Here is a 23456-nt window from a genome sequence, read left to right as displayed (position 1 = left end):
CGCTCGTGTTTCATTGAGAGAATCAATTATCGTACCTTCTCGCGCATGATTAATGCTACGGAAACGGAAGGAGCAAGCGGACAAAGCATCGTGCATAGTGCACGCGATCGCGAGCTCGCAACAAGTGAAGGCCAAGCGATGGGATATTTTTTTTATTGAGTTTTATTCTGGATGCGAGTTTATCGATGAAGAATCTTCGCTTATTATTCGGTGAATGCAGTTCTCATTCTCTACGATAGAACTCAATTGGCCGTATCTGCGTCTTCTTTTCTTTTCGAATCGTTACAGTTTTGTCCATTCGCACCTTTCGCGATTCCCCCATAGAAATTGTAAGTACATTAACGAGTATGATTTTCTCTCTTTTTTTTCCTCTTCAGCCGGATACACTGAAGATCTCGTGCAAGCTAGACCTCACGATCAACAACGACTGCTGATCCGGTGCCAAGAACTATATCTTAAGATACGAAGGAGCAGCATACATCTACGCTCGCGCTGAAGCTTTATGAGAGCGCGAATAATCGGCATGAAAATTCTTTATCTCTTCACGATGCTAAGTGACATCATGTATCCGAAAAAGAAAAGCCGACGTGCGTGAAAGAAAAGCCTTACCAGGCTCGTCTTTCCTCCCTCTATCTTTTCTTCTTCGACTCTTATCTTTACCTACTACGCCTCTCCGTCTCGATACACGCGAGTATATTAATATATATTTACAATAATACCTACTATAATAATAATTTAGTAGTGATATTTAAATTACAATAGTATTTTTTGCTCTTTCTCTTTCTCTCGTTTTTCTTTTCTCTCCTCGCATCGCCCATTCCACAAATATAATGTTGCACATAACCCAGTTACTGGCTTAGTCATCTAGCTGTACAAAACATTATATATCGTTATGTGTATCTAGCATCTAAAGATTTGTCCTGTGAGGTTTCTGTTCTCTTTTTTTCTGTTTTTCTTTTATTGTTTCTTTTAATCCTGTGAGGTTCATTAACACATACACGTCGCTGGGGCTACAGTTTTTTCTCCTATCCGCGGTTCTCCCCGTTTTTCGAATCGAGTTCGTCGAATTCGCTCGACGTTCTCGGCGCGCTAACTGCGCTTAAGTACATTAAAAAATACCGTGCCCGAATATGACCGAAAAAGCGTTCGCATTTCGTAGCTGATAGTTCAGTCGAATTCAAGAGAACTCTTCTGAATTGCCCGCCACTTCGGTTTCGGCATACACCGATCTTCTCGAGCAATTGTACATACATACAATGCCTCTAAATTTTTTCGCGAGGTTAATTAATAAAATTAGGGACGATCACACACACGAATAATCGACGATCATGCGATAAAAGTTACGAATTTCTCTCCGTCATTTTTTGTTATCAGAAACATCAGTCATGATAAAATTCAACACGATGAGCACGCCCGAATGCTTAATTTTCCTCATTTCCCTCTTAACAATCTTCTATTAGATTTTGAACTTAGAGGAGAATAAATCACGCGTCCCGACTGACTTTATCAGTTCTCCGCGGGGAAATGGTTGGTGATATCGTGTATTCCGCCGTTTTTAGTATTCTTTCGGCTTAAATTCTCTGCGGCGATTTACGTGTTACGCGTCTTAAGTAGGGACTTTGTGCTACATGGATATGGGATACGGGAGGGGGAAGGAGGGATTAGGAAAGGGTATTAGAGCATCACTTAATCATATTTATCGTGAATAACTAAGCTTGTCGCCTCGGTGGCAGGGTCCAGGCGTTGGGCCCGTGCTGAGCGTGGGGGGCAGGACGTCACAGCTGCTGGTCCCTGCAGGGAACCCAGATGTTCGGTCCTGATTGCTCGGAGATGACCTCCTTCACTTTCACGTAGATTTCCTCGGGAGTGTCTCCTTGAACGACGGCTACAAATAAAATATAATGATTTAATTATCGCAATAAAAATATTTAAATTGCGTATTCAGTCAAATACTGATTTCTCTCATGATTTTTCAGATTTTAATTGATTTTAATTTTAATAAGTTGTATTACGTTTAGAGTGTTTGCAACAATTATAATACGAGCATTTTAATAATAAAAAATCATAGATAATAATATCATAGTTATTATAGTCGAATTTTATTTGTTAAAATTGATATTAAAATTAGAACAGGATCGCTTATGTGAATATATTAAGTAAGAAAAATATCAATTACAATCAAAGTTATTTGGAATATAATACATCTATATATACATTTAAATAAATTTATCTTATATATACGACTGTGCGTCGATTGCTTTCGGACTTCTAACAATCAAACTGAAATAATAATCCCCTAAAATTATATATAGAATTGAATTTATAATAGAAATTTATAAATATGTAAACGTACCAGTAAAGTATTCACCAAATTCTTGTTCCATTTTGAGAGCACGCTCGTACGTCTTCTTTGCTTGCTCTTCGGTCATTCTCTTGTTCATCTCCCTGTAAAATTACGAGCACAAGATTTAGCAAAATAAATAACAACAAAATCTGTGCGTATTAAAGATCGATTACTGAACTTACATAACAGACTCCACCGATTTCGGCTTGATGAAGATGGCAATAGGATAAAGTTGTGCTACCTGTAACCTCTTGATAGCATTCCCACTCACATCAAGAATGCAGTGCTTGCCCTGTAAAAGCAACAATTACAAACATTTTTAGTGACATTCCTCATCAATATAATACAATGTGACATAAGTAAAGTCTATAAAAGGTTGATTCTATGTTATTAAAATTATGCATACCTTTTCAGCCACTTCTCGTACAGACGCAACGGATGTTCCGTAAAGATTGTCGTTATATTGTCCGGCCTCTATGAACAAATGATTTTGTATGTCCCTCTCCATTTGTTCCCTCGACGCCACGAAATGATAATCTCGTCCGTCCATTTCATATTCTCTTCTACTCCTAGTTGTATCTGCAAGCAAATGTGCAAAAATCGATATACAGCTCCATAAGAAAAACTCTATCGTTGATCATCATTCAATTGTCGAGCAACTCACGTGGAACACAGCTGCCAAATTTATCAGGGAATTCGGAAATGAGATCATCATTGATACGATCCTTGAGTGGTCCGAGAACGATCACGGGACGCGTATACTGTATCGTCAATTGCTGCACAGCCTCGTACGAAAGCACGTTCTCTTCGCTGCCTGCAATCGTTTAATCAAATGTATATGAACAATTCTGCGACGCGCGAAGACTCGATAGAGGCCTCGTCATCATCATTACAAGCAATTTCGCAATCTCCTCCGAACCTTCGGCGTACAAGTCCGCCCACTCAGATATAGCAGAGAAAAATAAAAAGCGATAACATTAATCCAAGAAGAGGATAAACATGATCCGAGCGGCTCTCCTTCTGACACCGCTTCCGAAAGATAGGCTCTCCGACGACGGTCCCCGATGATGTCATTGATTAATTGACACTTTCACGAAATGGACGCGGGACAATGTTACACACAGAGCGATATGCGTTCGTCGGAGCCACTTGAAACAATCTCTGGTTGATGACTCGACAGATCGGTCATGTCCAGTGACAACTGTCCTTCAATTGTCTCAAGCGGACTCCGGGCTCTTAGTTCTATTGGCATTTCGGACAAGTACACATTTCTCTCGTCGGACGAATCACGAGCATGCTCTCAGCGTTCGGGCGAAATCGAAAGCAGAAGGAAAGCTGTACCTCTTAATGACTAGAAAAATCAAGCGATCCAGGAACGTCAGAGGTGCATAAGTGGCGTTAGTACGTATAGCGACTATAAACCAATACTTGGCTAAAGAGAGAAAGAAAGAAAAACAGAGAAATAGAAAGAGACAGACAGAGGAAGTTGAGGTCTCCATTTATAATCAATACCGCGCGCTGCTAACACATGTTACGAATTCGATATTAACGTGGCCATGTCGCTTCTTCTCGGGTTTCAATTGCGATAATCGAATACGTGGTCCGGAACTTTCGCGCAAGCGTGAGGAAGAGGAGCACACCACTGTGTTTCCAGCGCGACGAGAAGAAGTGACACAATTTTTTCGTCTATTTGAGCGTTCTAATTGCGTTCTGCTACTGTTAATGTCTACAGGTTCTACGATCGAGGAAGAGGAGGTCAAGAGCGGCGGAAAAGAAAACGAGAAAACAGGTCGTGATAGCAGCATGTTGCGCGGCCGTCTCAATTGTACGCGGAGCGCGTCTCGTCAGTAATTTATCGCGAAGAAAAGAAGCCCGAAGAAAATTAACGGATGTCGAAGGAAACAGACGTTTCTCGATTGGTGTCTTAAACCGGTGTATTGTACTCGCGATTGCTTTTCAATTTCGATCGTGAGTTTTATCGTCAGAAAATAAAAGAGTGAAAAGTTGTAGAGAAGTTGTAGAGATCGACGAATAGTTGTGTTAACTCGCGACGTTACACATCGCAAGATAATGTAAAATCGATAATAGCGGAAACACGATGAGAATACTGACACATTATCTTTCCCCGCTGTCAAATTATATCTATCTTATGCAATCGCGGCAGCGTTTTAAACGATTTCTGCGACTCGCGTCCAGAAATCTTCAAATAAGAAATTGAACATTTTTTAGACAACTTCTAATTGGTCCGCTATATTTTTCAGGATGCTTAAGAATGAAAATTTGTTGGTTTTGACATACAAAGGAGAGACACATTTATTTTTGTATTTACTGAGGAGAACTCCAAAGAGAGTCGAAACGTACAATTAATTACATTACTAATTATGGAATAAAGGAGTAATAAAAAAAAATTTCTTTATTTTATTTTGCGTACTGATTACTCTCATTCACTCTATTGGTTTCTACTATTGGCTTAAGAATAAGATGCGTGAATACTTCATTTTATTTTAAGTAGATCCTGAGAAATATGGCAAATTAAATGTATGGTGTCCAATCTCTTACTTGAGAATCTCTACCCATGGCAAATTTGCGTAAGAGTGGAAATATTAATGGAAAATCAGAAAATATCAAGGATCGTTAGTTGACACAGGGATTGCAAACAACGTTATTCAGTTATTCATCTTCACGAATATTTTTTTAAAGATAATCGCCCGTCGACAGGGTTACAATCGTCTGCGATCTGCGTTAGTTTCCTAGAGGAACAAATCGATTTTTTGTGTGTGCGCACCGCGCTCACACTATGGTTCACACATTTGCTCTCGGCTACGACTTACTAAGCTCGTCATTGGGCTCGTCGCCCTCCTTTTCCAGATAAACTAACGTGAGTTCCTCCATATACGGCAGCTGAACGCGAAACAAAATTTCTCTACTCCCTGTAGCGCAAGATAAATCTTGAATGAATAAGAAAAGAAAAAGATCAAAATAAAGAGAGATATAAGGGCAATAATGTTAATGGTGATGAATGAGAGGTGAATGATGGACGGCGGCGACGGAGGAAGAGTAACGGACAATCAAGGTCCTAAGATGAGATTCTAAAAGAGTCGTATGCGAAATTTCATCGATAGACAATGCGTTTGTGATAAAAGCTCTAGATATATAACCGGCGAGCGTTTCGAGTTCAATTCGAAATCATATTGTGCAAATATTATCCCTATTTTAAATATTATAAGATAATAAATTCTGCTTTAAATCGTACATAGAAACATAGGAAAATTAAAAAACGTGCTTTTTATGGATTAATTTACATTCCTAACATCTTGTACCGTATTATTCTTTATCAATCATTCTATTGTATATTAATGTTCACGAATGCAGATTATCTATATTCTTTAGGCTGGAATAAATTTCTATATATGCCTTAGCTGCACGAACGTCATTATTATTAACTAATGAAGATTTCGAGTTGACCTTTTCATCTCGTATGAATATGCATACTTCCATTGAAATAAAACAATAGATATGCTATACTGCCCATGACGTATAATAAAGGCCGACATCATATATTTGGTTGCTGAATTATTGCTGACAAATGAATGCAAGCGTGATCGATATCTCTCGCAAGGATGGTAGACGAATAAAGGGATGAGATTTTCGGTCAGAACGTTTCACAAATACTGTAATTATAAATTTTGAAGCGTCATTGTTGTATAATTGCAATAAATTTGAGTTATGCTGAATTCTCTATATACGTGAACGCTAACATCTCGACACTTATTTTATGTTAAATAATATTGCAAGAGGTAATGAACGTTAACGTGATAATGAACACTAATATAATTCTTGTACCGATATTAATTATATTAATTATATTAATCTATTCGAGCACGTGTGTAATCGCGAAATAATAGCGTGACCGAAATTCATTATCCCGCGTGGCTGACCCAGGCAATACGATCTCTTTAGTGTGAGGAAGAATATGTAGGAGAGATATATTGTACATGTATAGAAAGAGAAAGAGGAAAAAGAAAAAGATATATAGATAAAGAAAGAGAGAGATAGAGAGGAGAGGAAGAGGAATTAAAGATAGCGAGATAGAAAGAGTGGGAACGAAGAGAGAAGAGAGAGACATGATTACCTTCAGTGTTAGTGTCGTCCTGGGTGTAGCACAGCATGAATGCTAGAACATAACAAGTTGAATACATTTCAGTATACGTTGCGTACTAAATAAGCGACCGTTAATTATCGCTAGAATTAATTAGAAGCGCTATAGATTTTCGAGAAAACTCTCTCCTACTGTGCGCGCGCGATTCCAATGCTCCGCACGAGATGGATTCGATGGACCATGATGCGAATGTGTTTGTAGATTCGAGAAACGACACGCGAATTTGAATCGTCCGAATTATTCCTTTCTTCAAAATCGTGATAGTCATAACTAAATATCGTCATAGCTAAATAAATATTTCGTGAAGAATACAAATTCCCTAATGCAATAATCACGGAATGTTCGTTATGTGTTGCATGTTATTTGTGGAAGCATTACGTTAAAGAGGTACTCGTAAGCGTAGTTTGTATCAAAGTGGTTTTTTTTTACGACATCGATGAATAATCGTTAAAGTCTCGCTCGCTATGGAGACACTCATGCTTGAGAAAAACATCGCGTAACACGAAGAAAAAAAAACAATATCTCAGCTGTGTGTACAACTCAAGACTGTGTAACACTCTTCCTTTCGCCGTCAGCTAAGTGATAAGAAGCGTGTGTTCTCGTTTATTACGAGCTTCTCGTTTATTATGATGTCAAACACCGAATCGCGTGTTATGTCATTCGAAGAGCGAGATTTCTTCTCAATCTAACACAATGAGAATGCGACGTACATGCATCTAGTACTTCAAACAATTTCTTTTTTGGTTTTATCAATCCGGAGGTATTGCTGAATGCGTCTGATGGAGGATAATGTGCTTCGTGACATGATTTTTGAGATGAATGTGGGATGCGTTTTTATCATGTCAATTATCCTTTCGTGGAAGAAAGTAAAAAAAAGAGAGAGAAAGAGAGAATGTAAACTACTACTGTCTGAGAGGAACATTGCTCTACCGTGCTGGACCGTTTCTACGGACTACCGGTGAACCTCTAATAGTGAAAAGCCGAAAGTTAGAAGCGGAGTCGAGAGCGTAGATAAGAGTGTGTCGGTCGGGATGTTAGTCTAGAGACTCTGTACGGGGCAGAAAAGTTCAAGGTGCAGTGTGCATGCGCAAGCGAGGTCGCAGGGCGCAAATGAAGCCACTGCGGCTGCTAAATGATGCACGGTGGTTCTCCGCAAGCGATGCAACATTGTGAGATTCAATCTCGATCAAAACTCGATTTCGATTCGAAACAGAAACAATTACATTAAAAATAAATACTGTAAACAATTTCTTTTATTATAATCAAATAAGACTATGCATTCAATTTTCTGGCGATCGTTATACATTAACAATTGACTTCACTATACGAAAAAATTGATTTTGCTGAAATATCTAAAAATCTCTTGCTAAATATGGATCTAACAATATTTTGTTGGGTTATGGAAATATTTATATAGAAAATTCAAGCATGTGCGTGATAAGCAATACTCTGTAACAAATTTTAATATTGTAACAACTAACTTGAGTATCACACATAATTATTTTGGTAGTCCAACAAAATTATTTTTCAGATTTGTATCTAGCTAAATTTTTAGATACGTCCACAAAACAGTTCTTTTTATATGAGAATAAACAATCAGTACAAAAATATTTCTTTAAATTATACACGGAAAGAACAGTTTGCTAAAATATATAAAAATTTAACTAGTATATTGACTTGAAAATTTTGTTGGATTATTCAAAATAATTACATAGAACGCTTAAGCATTAATGACGACGCTGCAAAAAGTTTTAATGTTCTAGCAACCAGTTTGAGCATCCTATATAATTATTTTGATGGTCTAAATAAAATTATTTTCAGTTTTGTATCTAGTTAAATTTTTAGACACTTCAGCAAAACCGTTCTTTTTGTGTAATGTAATTATTCTTTAACTTAATATATCGCTAAAATTTCGTCTCAAATCTCGTATTTTGGCATGGATTTTAAAGCTTACATCACTGTTGACGTCATTGCATATGAAAAATGGCGAAAGTGCATATTTACAGAGCTTATTACATATCTAATTGAAATACTTACGGGTGGGATCGTTCTCATTCTCAGGTGTGGTGGGCGTTCCTACACAAGCAGGCAAAACAAAACACATGTCACGTTTTCACATTGTAAAACACACAAGCTCATTCGGGGACTTGGGCGTGTCTGATCGAGGCTCATCGCATCAGAAGTTGGGACTTTATCAATGATTTTATTTAATCAAATGAAAATTCTCGATTTTTACACGGAAAATCATGTTATGCATCGACTTTAGTGACTACTCTTTTTATAATTGTGTATAATGAAATCTTGAAGAATTCACTTTTACAACGATAATTATGAAAGAAATTGTATACGCATTAAATATTTAGGTGAATACTGATAATCGTAGAATAGACGCGGAAAGTTGCTTTACTAGAAGAAGAATATTTTTCTATTGTCATATTTTGTATTATAACGTCCTCAGTTAAACTTTTCGAGTTTGGACATGAGATTATCAATAAAATTATTAATTAGATATTAATAAAAATTGAACCCATCGATTGCGAAGACTGCGGCCCGAGGCTTGAGGGTGAGGAATAACTTCGTAATTCAGCGGTTAAATCGTACGATATAAGTATAGGCGAATACATATGGCGAGTAAAACATTAAAACACAGTAAATATGGATCAGAACATGCACAGAACGTGCAGGAGGGGAAAGAGAACAATCACATTCTAGACACTCACGTTCCTGATCGGAGCCATCCTCGGATTTATCATCTTTGCTCTTCATGAAGGGGAACTTTCTGCTAAACGAAAAGTTCTTCTTCTTTCGGTCAAGAGTTGATTGCTGAAATTAACATTTTCTATGATCAACAAATCATAAATCTCATAATTTTGTACATCAATGAATTCATTCATGAGAAACAATTTTATCAAATTCACAATCTTTGAAGAAAATAAAGAATTATAAAAACAGTTAAAATAATGTTTGTGTAAAAATCTGAAAGCATTAAACTATATGATAATTTTTGTATAAAATTGTACAAATTTTTAATAAAAACGCTATTTTTACAATCTTCTAAAATAAATTAGTTCTGTTATAATTTTCTCCTTGTTGTTATTTTTGAAGAAATTGAATTCTTTTAGAGAGAAAATATTACAACTAAAACGTTTGTCACACAAATTTGAAACTAATTCTTTGACCTTATCAAATTTGCACGCTGAAATGGTCATATGACTATTGCGATAAATATTTAATTAACATCTCTCCTCATTAGCGAATGAAACACGTGTCGAATGAACACGTATTTTCGATTACGCACGTTTTCGAAACGAGATTACGAATCATTTCGCATCACGAGAATGTCACGGAACTATAGTTTATATTGCAAAGAAGCCCCATCAAAAATTTTCCTTAATTTAAGATAATAAAATAATGTCATCAATTCTTTTATCACTTTGATCAGGGTATGTACTATGGAATTATTCGGAATGAATTCCGATCGGAATTGTTCAATTATTTCCTAGATTTTTATTGTATTTTCTAGGGATAACGAAATAATTCCGATCGAAATCCATTTTGAACAGTTCGAGACAAAATTTTAAAGATAAAAAAAGGTTAAAACGACTACATTTTTACTAAAATCCATAATGATTAAACTAATTTTTGTATATGCCGTATATAATTTTTGTAAATTTCGTTAATATTTCTATAAATACGAGTTGTTACTTCAATTTTTAAAAAAAGACAACTTTTTTCCACTATATTTGCATAATCATCTAAAATAATAACAATATATAATTATAATTGCATTATAATTCGTGGTTTTTTGTCATTTTTGGAGAAATTAGAAGCTTCGAGAAATTCCTGTCTAACTCACCTTATCAAGAATGACTGGCATGTGCCCCTGAAATTTGACAGAGCGGTCCCTGGCACGCTGCTTACGTTCCCATCGCCTGCGCGAGGGTATTATACCCAGACCTTCTTCCTCACCCTGTGGGGTGACTCTTCTCGCCTGCCACCATTCGTCATCGCTAGCGTTCGTCACGTGCAAAATTTCGCCATAGCGGAACGCCAAGCCGCGGCTCGGCAGACCATCGTCTTTGTTGGGATCGTAATCGAACAACGCTCTTTGGGGAGAAAATATTGTCATATTTACTTTCGTATTTTACACAAATTATCTATTTATACGCGAAATTATGTATTAATTAAATGTGTTCAATCCGAAAGTAGTCATTTTTTTTACATAAACGATCACCGAGGATGTTTAAGTCTCATTTAAAATCACTACTATTAACAATATATTGAATATTATTAATTGTTTTTCAGTTTGACATTTTAGAACATTATGGATATGGATTTATTCACGATTTTCTTAAAAAAGTATCTAAGTAGAAAAAACCAAACAAATATTAAATAAAATAAACGCGCTAAATAACTAAGTGACATTTCTTAGAAAAATTTTATTTATAAATAATTTTAATTACGCTTTTTTATTACAAATTTTCGATGAAATTGCATATTTAAAGATTCGTAAAGAATAGTTATTAAAAAAGAAAGAAAATATATATTAAAAAAAAAAAGAATAATATCTACATAATTCACATTTTTTCGCCCTGGGGATATAAAAACACCAGGTAACTTGTCTCGGTTTAAACGATTTTGAAATCGGATCCCTATACGACAAATGATCGAGAAGAGGCGAAAGATATTCGCAAAAGTATAATTACCTCACGTAGAGTGATTTCTTCTGAGAGGTCCTCATGAGGGTGCCTGTCATTACATTCTGTTGCGAGATTTGTTGTTTAAGATCCTGGATCTTCGCCTCAAATCTGTTATAGTCCTCCGGTTTGTATTGCACCACGATTGTCACTGTTTGACCAGTACCCTGAATACGCGTAAACAAAAAAATCCGAATCCATTATTTTCGATTAATCGCAACTTTTGAAATTTTTTGAAGACAGTAACTTATAAATACTAACTGATATCAAAATTATTATTTATGTAATCAGCATTCTTTAACATTTTAATTCAAATTTCGGTTAACAAGCATAATAAATTTTTTTTAACGGATTATAATCTTTTGTCGAAGCTAAAAGGTGCTTTCCTTTTAGAAAAGACACAGATGACACAATGTAACACAGTGAATCATTAAATTCTTATTGTTTGTCAATGTTAAACAATGAAATGATCACTGTGTTATACTATAGGTTTGTTCGCGTTGCATGCTTCAACACGTTTCAATATGCTCCTACGATAGCTTTTACTCACTTCAATACGCTTGATAGAGTGAGTAAGAGCTATGGTAGGAGCATATTAGAGCATGTTGAAGCTTGCGACGCGAATAAACCTTATCTCTTGTCGAAAAGCATCAAAAGTGGTTGAATTATGTAACGATTATATATTATTTGAATAATAACAAAGCAAAGCCGAAGATCTTACCTTGAGAGCCGCAGCGGCCTCCTCGTGGGTGGCTGTTCGGAGATTGATACCATTAACGCTCAATATTTGATCACCTCTGCGTAATTCACCACTGAGATCGGCCGGACCTCCGGCTAAAATGAACGAGATGAAGATGCCTTCACCATCTTCACCGCCAACGATGTTAAAGCCCAGACCAGGAGAGCCTTTATTTAATACGACAGTTCGAACTTCCCTGAAAAAAAAAGAGATGGACCATGTTTAACATTAATAATATTCCCAGAAATGTGAAATTACTTATAATTGCTACAGCAATTATTAATGACTGAATAATATGCATTTCTATAAAATATATGCTGAGATTATATATGTAAGTTGATTAATTTTCTACTGCACCTCAAGAGGGCCGAGAAGATAAATTAATTTATAAATATTTATAAATAGACAAACGTGGATGTTCTCAATTTAAGATTTACGCCTGGATACGTATCGCGTGTCAACGCACTTGCATTTTAATCGGGAATCAAAATGCAAATTTTCGCCACGATTCTTATAGGCACGATTATCACGTTAACTAGAAGACCGGTCGGGAAATTCATGCCGTCATGCCATGCAGTTTTCGCAGATTTGAAATCTACTTCGCCGTAACAAGAAGCATAATGCGAGGACTTGCGCGAATGATGACATCCTAATTATGGCACTGAACTATCCCGCTTCCGCATAAATATATCTTTGTACGGTCGGACGAAATAAATTTCGGTGAAGAAATTTGGGAATTTCATCAAGATGACGTTGAAAATCGTCGAGCATATTTAGTATTACAAATTGCACCAAGGCGCAATTAATCTCGAAATCACAACTTTAATATCGTGAAATTTTTATGAACCATACAGATTTTCTGCAGAAAATGAAATTGTCGACAAATTTCTCAATGTGGTTCATTATCTAATTTTATAAGAAAATACATTGTACGTGTATGAATTAATTATATTCGATATTGCTGTCTATTTTAACTTTTGCTTATTTTTTTAATACTTTATTTTTGTTACTTAGCAGTCTTGTCGGAGCTTCATCATTTACTATGTTATCTTTTGTATTTCTTTTCGTCTTTCAATCTTTGTAATTAACTATGTTGTACTCGTACATTGCAACAAAGATTATTATTATTATTGTTGCTTGAAAAACGGAAGATAGAAGTCAGTATTCATAGTCGGTTTTTGTTTAAAACTGTCTTAAGTACAATCTTAAAATATCATAAATCAATCACAGAACCGTATTAGTATCTTAAAAATAAAATATTATTACACTGTTAGAAACGTGACGACGAGCTTCCTTTACATGTAAATGAAGCTCGTGGTTATGAACGAAGTATTATAAGTAATGAATGATTTAACTGAAAATTAAGTTACAGTAGTTACTTAAATGTAATGAACGTGTACATTAAATTTCTTAAATTTTCATGAAAAATACATGTACACAAATATACTTTTCAGTTATATAAATACATTAAATTTAATGTAATGTCATGAAATTAGTTCAAGTTGTGTAAATTAAAAATATATTAAATTTCATTAAATTTTTAACAGTGTATTTAAGACGATTTTAAAATAAGAGCTATAAATAGCGATCAACCAAAATGTGATCGGAGATCATTTTTATTTTAAAAAGCCATTAAAATCTTTCACATAGTTGCTTTCTGATATCGTAAATGTTAATAGTTTAATAACGACAATCATATACAAATTCGTGTAAACGGCATGAGTGTGACGCAAAAGCGTGTCGATCAATGAAACGTCCTACGTAAGCGCTTACGCATCCGGGCAACCAAGCCGGCGGGATACTAATCCTCACACATACGCATGTGCTTACGTTCTTGTACATATACATATACACAGGCATAAACAAACTGAAGAAATCAATTCACGGAGGTTTACTAACACACAGGCTAGAAAAAAATCCCTCAGCCGTTCTCTGGCGTCGACTCCACTATGTTCGATGATAACAAAAAAGTAAGAGGATTTTTCAAACGTAACATGACATCCGCGTTATACCTTTATCGCTGTTTGAAAGCTCTTTATTTATGGACATGTTTCCTGTGGATCGTTAGGTATTCGTTAAAAGACAGTACTAAATATAGCAAATTGGGTCCCGGTAAAATGAGTTCGTTTTTACATATGTTGTAGCTTATAATGTGGTGAACAAAAATACACATGATTCAAATAATGAATTCTTGAACTATGGTGTATCAAAAGTGTAAAACTTGTGCTTACAAAGCACCTTTGATATATGATATTTTGTTTAATTATGATATTCGATAGATGATACCATAGCTCAAAAGCTATCTATTACTGAGTCCTGCGCCTCTGTGACATCTTTTGTTCACCATATTATAAATTACATCATATATGAAAACTGATTTATTTCACCGGGACCTAATTTTCCATATAATTAGTAACCTCGCACTAATTGCATGCAAAATTGGGTCCCGATGAAATAAATCAGTTTTCACATATAATGTAGCTTATAATAAGATGTCATAAACATAAAGCTCAATAATGGATAGTTTTTGAACTATGATTTATTAAAGGTGCTTTACAAACACAAATTTTACATTTTTTATATACCTGCACAGCTCAAGGACTAGCCATGTATATGTGTATAACATTTTTGGTTCACCACATATAAGCTACAACATATGTAAAAACCGACTCATTTCACCGGAACCTAATTTTCTATATAATTAGTGCGGGGTCCTTTCGAGGGACGAAATTACGAAGGTTGCACGTCATCACCATCGTTGGGTAGTATGGTAACATGAATTTCTGCTAGTGACTTGTATGCAACTTCGAGGCGCAACCACTCGACGACGGCTTTCTCTTGCTCATGTTAACGAAGACCTCGAATTAACGGTTGGTGCGCTGCCGCCGGGAACACAAGTTAAGTTCATGTTATTAGCTCGCGAGAGACAACCATCCGAGCTGTTTGCATCCGGCTGTTCGCCCTTCGCTTATCTTAACGGGTGTAATTCGCTCTTGTTGCACACGCGTGGTAGGTACTCGATACTCGAATCAGAATATTACTTATATGTATAAAATGTAATCGTGTTTCGCACAGGTCAAACATTATAATCATTGTTAAAATATTATTTTCATAATATACCTAATATTCTACTAACATTTAAAAATATTAATAGAATATTAATATTTTAAAATATCCCTCTCAATATAAAAAAATATATTATTACGTTTCATTAAAAATAAAAATCATAATGCACTTTTAGTATTAACTTTTGTATCATTATGTGCGTGAAAAAGTGCCTCGTGCTTTTAGCGTGAATATCAATGAGTCTTGCTAGCAATAAAAAGAATAGTATCCTACAAAAGAGATCGGATAGTCTGACACGTTTCAGGAAAACTTTGACATTATCGTCCATTTATTGTCGATAGATCGAAACGAGCCATCGTTCCAATTCTCATTTATAACACATTTTTTCGCTTCTATTGTAACATTAGTAAAAGAATACCAACCGTGACATTAAATTTAACAATTGTTTTTTATTATCATTAAAAAAATGTCAAAAAAAAGGAACTATCCAGATAATTTTATCTTCAACAAAATTTTTCTAATAATAATTTCTCTTCGCGGTAAACGTAACATCTTTTATAACGAAGAGATTCGAGATTTTCGTATGTCAGAGAGAGTGTATATAATATAATTGCTAAACAGAGCTTTTTCAGTTTAGATTCACTATTTATTATTTGTTAGTAACTCTATACAGATAGAAAATATTTATAAAAAATTTGATTGTGAAAGAATATTTCTATACATGAAAGGAACAATGAGTATAATTTTCTTATCACGTCTATAATTTAGTGGGTCACTCGGTGATTGATATAGTCGTCGAATTGGTCCATCCACCACATTCTCGAGATCCTCCGTTGCGATTGGCTCGCGCTAAACGGGGATTTACGTGTCTCTGAGTGGTGGAGGAATGCGCGCCGGACGCGCGTAGACGTTCGCAGCATATGTTTCCGCCAGTCGGACACGCGCGTTGACGTTGACGCGTGTCACTAACTAGTCATGTCCGCGGCACGGATATGTGCACGTATTACGGATCGTATTATCGTGTGCTCTCGATTCGAGGTTTTAATTATACGTATTCGCATTATTCACAACGCGTGCCGACCCCCTTTCGCGAGACGGGCGTGTCGTCGCAGGAAACGGATTTTCCAGTACATATCGCGATATTGCGCAATACCTAAAGGAGAAGTATATCCTGCGCTCGTGAATACTTTACGGCGATAAATCATGGTAATGAGATAACTTGAGACGTTTCTGCAGTTTAGGAATCTGACTGGTTCGTCTTGTAACGCAGTAACATTATCTAATGTCCGCGAGAACGATTCAAAATCGTAGATTAATATTATATCGATTTAATCCGATCGTCGATATAATATCATCAAGTACTCTTTTATCGTAAATATCTATAATAGATATGTCATAATAATATGTTTTATGGATAGGCGTAAAAATTATTTATAGAAATGTACGACGAGATAGAAATAGTTAATATAACTTGTGAAGACAAATAAAAACCTTGAGAATAAAGAGTACGAGAATAACTAAACAATTTTTTTTGAAAAATATTCAGCTTTCCATTTTATAACTCATCGTATGATTTATGTCCATTTCTAACAATGTAGATTAATCTCGGTTTATAACTTCCTATTTATCCTTTTGTAATTTATAGAATTAGAAAAAGTAAGTTAAACAACAAGATTACACAATAAGATTAAAATTAATCTATATTGATAGAAACGAGCATTAAACATATTATAGAGAATTACAAAGTAATTAAAGTACTTATGATTGTACGATTGGGTCATTCGTGTATCCTGTGCATTTCTTTTCTTTAAAATATTAGGAATATTTTACTAAATAATGTTCTTTATTTTTTTTTCCACACAATCTTACAAATACTTTCTAAAAATGTTAAAGTATAAACAGTTTAATAATTTTTGTATATTTGTAAAAGTGATAAAAAATAATTCAAATACGAACGATTCATCGTATAATAAAGAACAGAACGCGAAAAATCATCACGTGAACTGTAAGGATCAAATATCAATGTCATAGGTAACTTTGGATTGAATATCTACATTTAAAGCGGATGTTCAAATCAGAGTTGCCATTCAATATACGCTTCAGTGAATCTTTACATACACGACGTGAACATGTATTCAAAAACTAATAATACTGATCAATATCGAAAATGTAAGCGAAACTAATACATATGAATGAAAATTACATATATCAGTGTTTTGAACTGTCGAGATACCGAAGATTCTATATTTTTATAATCTTGCAAAGAATTTAGCTCGCAAAATGGAAAATTAAAGACACCTGAAAAACAATTAGTTTATAAATTTACGTTTATTAAGAATTCTTTCATTGTTTTAATGAATTCAAGCCAATTATGTCTGGTTTTGCAGTTCTGAAACGTTATGCATTACTGGTACATATATAGGCATATCTCCTTTATCTATCGTTTCGTTTATTCTTCGAAAGATTGTGCAGTAATCGCACAAATTACTATTTACTGTCAACTCTTAAACCGTTCTTCGATTTTCCCACTTCACGAGTTACGATCCACTTTAAGAGTAATGCACAATTCCGTCTAATGCAATATGTACAGTAATGGTACCATATACTTTCTCATACCATTTGAACCGCATTCCCCGTTCCTAGGACACTTCACTCTTCCCATTTCATCATCGAGACAAACATCAGCGAAGATAACGTCTCGTGCACCTCGTCTTACATGCGTCCACGTCAATAACGCACTCAATTTTGCTCAATAACAAGCGCACGGTAAATTTCTCATTCACCATGTCTGATTCTTCATCTTCTCATCGCAACAAACAGCACGATTCGTCTGAACGAAAGAACAGATGGTTGCGCTGATTTTCCATCTACTCGCACTCGCGCACTTGAAGAAGAGTCGTGTGTAAAACGCACCTGTTTCCTTCGCAGCGCGGAATAAATGGAACAATGACGTAACGCCACTGCGGTTCCGCTGCGGAAGGACGAGTTGTTACAAAGGAGTGGTTTCTCGTAACACGATGCACCCTTGTCGATGGTTAGTGGGTATCGGCGAACATCCGGACGCGAGTACACGTGATTGTGGTCGATCATGCAGATTGATCGATAGCGAATGCGGGAAGAGAGCAGTGGTGGACGAAGAGCAAGAAAGAAAGAGAACTAGAGAGAGAGAAAGAGAGAGACACAGAGAGAGGGCGAAATGACGTGCGATCCCTTGGACCAGCTGGTGCGACGTTGTTGCTGGTTCTCTCTCTCTCCGTGCTCTCTTTCGATCACGAACCAACGGCGACGTCCCGACGTCGGTTGGGGGCGTCGCGACGGATTAAAGGCCGCGGAGCATAGGTAGTCGCCGTCGCGCCGTATCGTGTCGCCATGCGCCGCGCCGCCGAGGCGGCCACTGCGAACTACTATCGTCACGATCGATAGAAATAAGCTGACTCTCTCTGGCGCGCGCTGTAACCCTGCGTCGCAACCCTCTTTTCACCACCGCCTCGTAGCACCACCATCGCCGCCGCCGCCGCCACCACCACCACCACCACCACCACCGCCACCGCCGCTCTTTTGGAAAACTAGGGCAACCCGCTAAACTTTCAGCCTTTTTCACACGGCCACTCTCGGGGCCGATATCTAAACATATCAGCGAAAATCGTTGCTCGCGCATAAAAAAATAAAGAATGATGCAGAAATAGATGTGGATAAAGATAGCTACGGTAAATTTATCCTACCCTGGAATAAAATTTCTTAGAGTATATACGGGGAGGAAGATTTTTCTTACCTATAAAAAGAAACGAGATACAAAAAGAAAGCGTATAGGATAAATAGATTGTACGTGTGGCAGAAAGATACAGGTAAAATGTATATAAAAAACAGAATAGCAATGAGAGAATATTGTATAATGCGAATAAAAATTAGGAATACCAAAAAATATAGAAAAATACAGAATGCTGAATTATGAGAAAATAGTAGGGATGATACAGAGAAGAAAAACAGTACGAAATAATTTCTGCGAATTGATAATTAGTATTCATAAGAAACTTTAATTACCAATTTAAACATACTACAAAAAACAATCAGAAATTTAAACATACTAGGCCACATAATGTAGGAGAACAAAAGGCTCACGTGAAAAATGTGGAAGTATTCTATTTTGATTGTTAGATTAGGCAAAATGGGATTATTCACTTGGACGAGAGAAGCAAGTATTTTAAATAAACTGCAAAAAATCCATGGTTCAATTTAGAAGAAATTTCTCTTAATGGACGAAATGTCTGAAAGCAGAAAAACTCTCGGTATTCTCTCCTAACTATTTGAGCAGAAGAAAAAGAAGTCATGAACACAAAGCGCGCGCGCAAAAGCAACAAATTAGACGAGCCCATCGAAGTGTTGCAACCAATTAGATATCTGACAAAATTTTTATCTCCGAATGCTAACAAACCAAGAAGAAACATCGAAGCAATTAAAAACCCAGTGAGCTCGATCTCTCGTAAGAGAAGAGTTGAAAAATTACATTTCACGATTAAAACCTCAGAGCATCGAGGAACGATTTAATTACGCGTCTCTCGGCTAAAGAGTTATGTCTCATCTCTCCTTTTGCTCTTTCCTTCGGATGTAATAGAGGCGACCTGGAGAAGCGGCAATTAATACCCGTCATTGGTTTGTGTGGCTAAAGCAAGGCAGTCTCGTGGAACATAAATAATGCACAGCTTTTAAAGACGACGTTTTCGTAAAATAATTGCACCAGTCTTCGCGATTTTCTCTAGTATCTTATATTCAAGATCCAGGTGCAACCCTATAAGAATAAAAATACGCGACCGGAAATAAAATTTTAATTCTAATTTCACTCAAATGACAGAGAAAATAAACTATAATAAAATATACAAAGGAAATATATGTTTAATTTTTTAAATAACTAATCATTTTGGTAAATAGATTAGATTAAAATATTATATAAAAGTTAAGTATTATTTGTAAATACTATTTATAAATGTAGTTGTAAAACATTTTCATTAATAACGATAACCCTGATCAATTTAGAATCCGTTTCTTCTTAACGGATGCAATTTTTTAATTATAAACGATTGAAAGAAATTTTTATGCAAACTAGATTAAAATAATTATCCTGTACACACACACACTTTAGAAAAAAAATATATTACAAAAAAATAGGTCAATTCTAAACAAAATTGTAAGGTTCGTAACTTATTTTCTTAAGACTTGTAAGGATTGTTTATGATTGGAGTTGTAATTCTATGTGTTTCGTAAGACGTACGATCATTCGTAAATATCAGTTTCTCGTAAATTTTACGGATAGCAAAAAGCTATCTGTAAAGATACTGTATAAAGTTATAAATATTCCAGTCCCAATATTCAGTTCTTACAAATCTTAGGAGAACGAGTTACGAGCCTTACGATTCTGCTTAGAAATGACCCATAAATTGTGAATTTTAAATAGAATTCCTTTGATAGAATTTTAATTGGATCGAAAAAAACTTAATTACAAAGGTATAAAAATGATGATAAAAACTACGGTAAATGGCGATCTCCCTTGACATTAGCTAATGAAAAATCGACTTCGAATTGATCAAAGAACTTGTCGTTAAAAAATAATGTATGAGAAATGAAACTCCCCACGGTATAGCATACATTATTTGCATCATCATTAGCGGTTTTTTCTTAATAGCAAAATTTTCGTTTGATTAAAAGTATCAGAGGTCAATCGGGAGAGTATACATATCGCTCGAGTGTGTTCTCAGGATTAATTTTTTTTCAATTGTAGAAATTGTTTGTGTCGCCGCTAATTGTGATAGCGAGTGCAATCAAAGCCAGTTTCGTGAAAATGGAAACTCCCGACGTATCGCTTCTTCGATTGACCTACTTGCAAAGAAACGCGCGCGCACACCCGACACCCCCACACGAATATGTATATATAGTAACTAGCACCCCCTGCGCTCTCTGCGTTTCGATACAGGAACAAGCTCGCTGCTGCCCTTCCGCAGCATCCGCCGACATTACGATTTTATGAATACTTATCGGCAACCGTTGCAACACGTGGGCTGTTACAAAGCGTGAAAATAAAGGCTTACATCAGATAAGACAGAATTGTATTGTTCGTAGCAGATAAGTACTCTATTATCGTATCGTGGTTGCAGTTTGCAATTGTAATGCTTGAGATACTTTGAAAAGCGTACTTGAACAATATCTTGACATAATTATATTATACTTTTAGTTGCCGCTCGTGATTTGAAACAATATTTATCTTTTTTTATGCGGTATTTACCTATAATTATTTATATTTTCTTCGTGACAAAAAAATATATACAAAATATATGCAAAATTATTAACTTCACATTAGAGATATTTCCTGTTGTAGGCTTTGCATGTTTCATTCCAGGTTTCAAAAATAAAGTCAAATTATTTTCTCTAAATCAAATTAAATCAAATTCACTTTTGATGTAAAATGATTCCAATATATTATCTATTTTATTCAACAAGCATGTTATTCGAGTTTATCGAAGCCGAAGAGCGGAAACTTCTCGTGCTTGGCCTATTTTAGAATCTTACTCGTATCCCTAAGGAATATGCTGATAAAAGCAGATGATTCAGTCGAAAGTTGTGCCAATAGCACGTTCTCTGAAAACAATAGAGGATCTGTATCGTGAAGATATGAATCTCTCACAACTCGATATCCTCTTCCGTAAGATGCTTCAAGAGACTTCCAAGGACGAGAATCGATCCAGTAATACTTATAGTACACCCAGAGGTAGTTATTTTATATGTACATAAATACAAAGAGAAGCAAAGAATTGTATAATACAATAAACGTTTATTTATCATGTTTTTGTGTTTTCTTTTATAATTACGAATACCCTTTCTTTGTTAAAATTAAAAAAAAAATATGTTTAAAGCATTGTGATACGAAAGCTGAGAAATAAAATAAAATATATAAAAAATTAGTATACAATAATTTTTAATTATTTTAGTATTTTATTTGAAAGTTGTTACACGTCACGCATATTATAGTTGCTTTTAATATATTTTATCTTATAACATCCTGTATATACAAAGTAATTTAATATTTATGATAATTTCACTACGGTAACATATTTCCTCAAAAGGGAGGACATTTTTGTTTAAAAGAAATCGATAGAGGATGTCAGCCGTTGTTTAATAACACGGGCGTAACTTAATGCCAATGGTGATGAGGCGGATAAGCTCGTGTACGGTCTTGACCCGAAAAGCTTGTTGAAGTAACGCGAGACTGGAGTCACGGTCGTGTTCAGCAAGGAGTGGCATCGACCCTGCTCCTTAATAAGGACATCGCGCGGAGGAGTCCTTGAAACGACTGCGCCCCGTGGGGACTCGCCTGGGTAATTTCAAGGTTTGGAGTACCACGTGTTCCTTCCTGTGCTGACACGAAATTGTTCACCCTCAGGGCGAGGGAAAGCGCTGATAAGCAGCACGTGAGCCACGTGCGTTTTATGAGGGGCGCGCGAAGCGAGAAATATGGGGACAGATCAGATCATTTCTGACGAAAATGCTACCTAAAGAAACAGACTATAAAAAATATATTACTCTGTTCACTTGCCTCTTTTCATTTATTATGCAATAACAATGTTTGTCCTATTTCAGCAAAAAAAGATCTAATTTAATTTTAAATGAAAATATGTACCTTTCGTATAGATTCTGAGTTCAATCAGTTATTTATTTTTCGATATGAGAAAAGGACTCTAGGGAATCGCGCTGAAAATTAAAATTTCGAAGAAATATTGCAAAAAGTTCTCTTACTTCAATCTAAAACATTATGCAAGAGAACCCAAAAAGATAAGAATAATCCTTCCATGCGAAAGCTCGTCATTCGTGACGCGCGCAACAGAAGCGGAAACGAAAGCACACGAAGCAACAAAGTTTCAAGACTTTAATGGGATTTCCCGGATCGTGTATCGAACTTTCGCAACGAAATATCTCCGAGCATGATCGTTATAGCTTCAAGGTTGTTCTGGTAGGGATTGCTCACATGTCTGTACATAAATTATGTTAGATTTCCTGTTCGTAGCATTAAATTCTCTATTACACTGTGGAAACGGCGCTTTAAGAGAATGATTTTAAGAAGGATTTAATGGAGAGAGCACGTTTTTTACAGCGGTCCATAATAGAATCTCTGTAACATTTTTAATTTTTATTCGAACAATCACTGGTATCCACACACAGAAATATACTGTACGCAAGTAATAACTTGTTTTAAATAATTCAAGAGTTCATATTTTCGCAAAGCTATGATAAGTTCATCAAAAGCATCAAATTTATTCAAAATACATTTTGAAAATCTTAGTAAGAGTTTAATATACTTCAATCAAGATTATTAAATTAAAACAAATTCGATTTGCTTATTTATATAAAGTCGCTTCTTCGATTAATTTTATTCTTCCAAAGAAAATTAATTCTTGTTTTGAGTAC

At 35.6% G+C, this 23456-nt stretch overlaps 1 protein-coding gene across 9 annotated transcripts in view; it reads right to left on the bottom strand.

Moving 5' to 3' along the window:
• Positions 1-368: 368 nt before the first annotated feature.
• Positions 369-23456, bottom strand: part of dlg1 (MAGUK family member discs large 1) — a 327809-nt gene continuing 304721 nt past the window's right edge. For 3 of the 9 annotated variants that reach the window (XM_018460681.1, XM_018460682.1, XM_018460684.1), the window contains 12 exons: positions 11922-12135; positions 11210-11367; positions 10360-10609; positions 9224-9326; positions 8541-8579; positions 6477-6518; positions 5176-5292; positions 3009-3158; positions 2751-2923; positions 2527-2636; positions 2354-2445; positions 1776-1885 (listed from right to left, as the gene is read on the bottom strand). In XM_018460681.1, the coding sequence (XP_018316183.1) occupies positions 1776-1885; positions 2354-2445; positions 2527-2636; positions 2751-2923; positions 3009-3158; positions 5176-5292; positions 6477-6518; positions 8541-8579; positions 9224-9326; positions 10360-10609; positions 11210-11367; positions 11922-12135 (1558 nt within the window). Of the gene's footprint in view, positions 1886-2353; positions 2446-2526; positions 2637-2750; positions 2924-3008; positions 3159-5175; positions 5293-6476; positions 6519-8540; positions 8580-9223; positions 9327-10359; positions 10610-11209; positions 11368-11921; positions 12136-23456 lie in introns of all 9 variants that reach the window. The other 6 variants (XM_018460680.1, XM_018460683.1, XM_018460685.1 and 3 more) reach the window with 6 other exon arrangements.

The sequence above is a fragment of the Mycetomoellerius zeteki genome, unplaced genomic scaffold (genome assembly GCF_001594055.1).
Source record: "Mycetomoellerius zeteki isolate Tzet28-1 unplaced genomic scaffold, Tzet1.0 scaffold96, whole genome shotgun sequence".
Classification (NCBI taxonomy): domain Eukaryota; kingdom Metazoa; phylum Arthropoda; class Insecta; order Hymenoptera; family Formicidae; genus Mycetomoellerius; species Mycetomoellerius zeteki.
The sequence above is the reverse complement of the archived record's forward strand: the minus strand, read 5'-3'. Positions and strand labels throughout refer to the sequence as shown.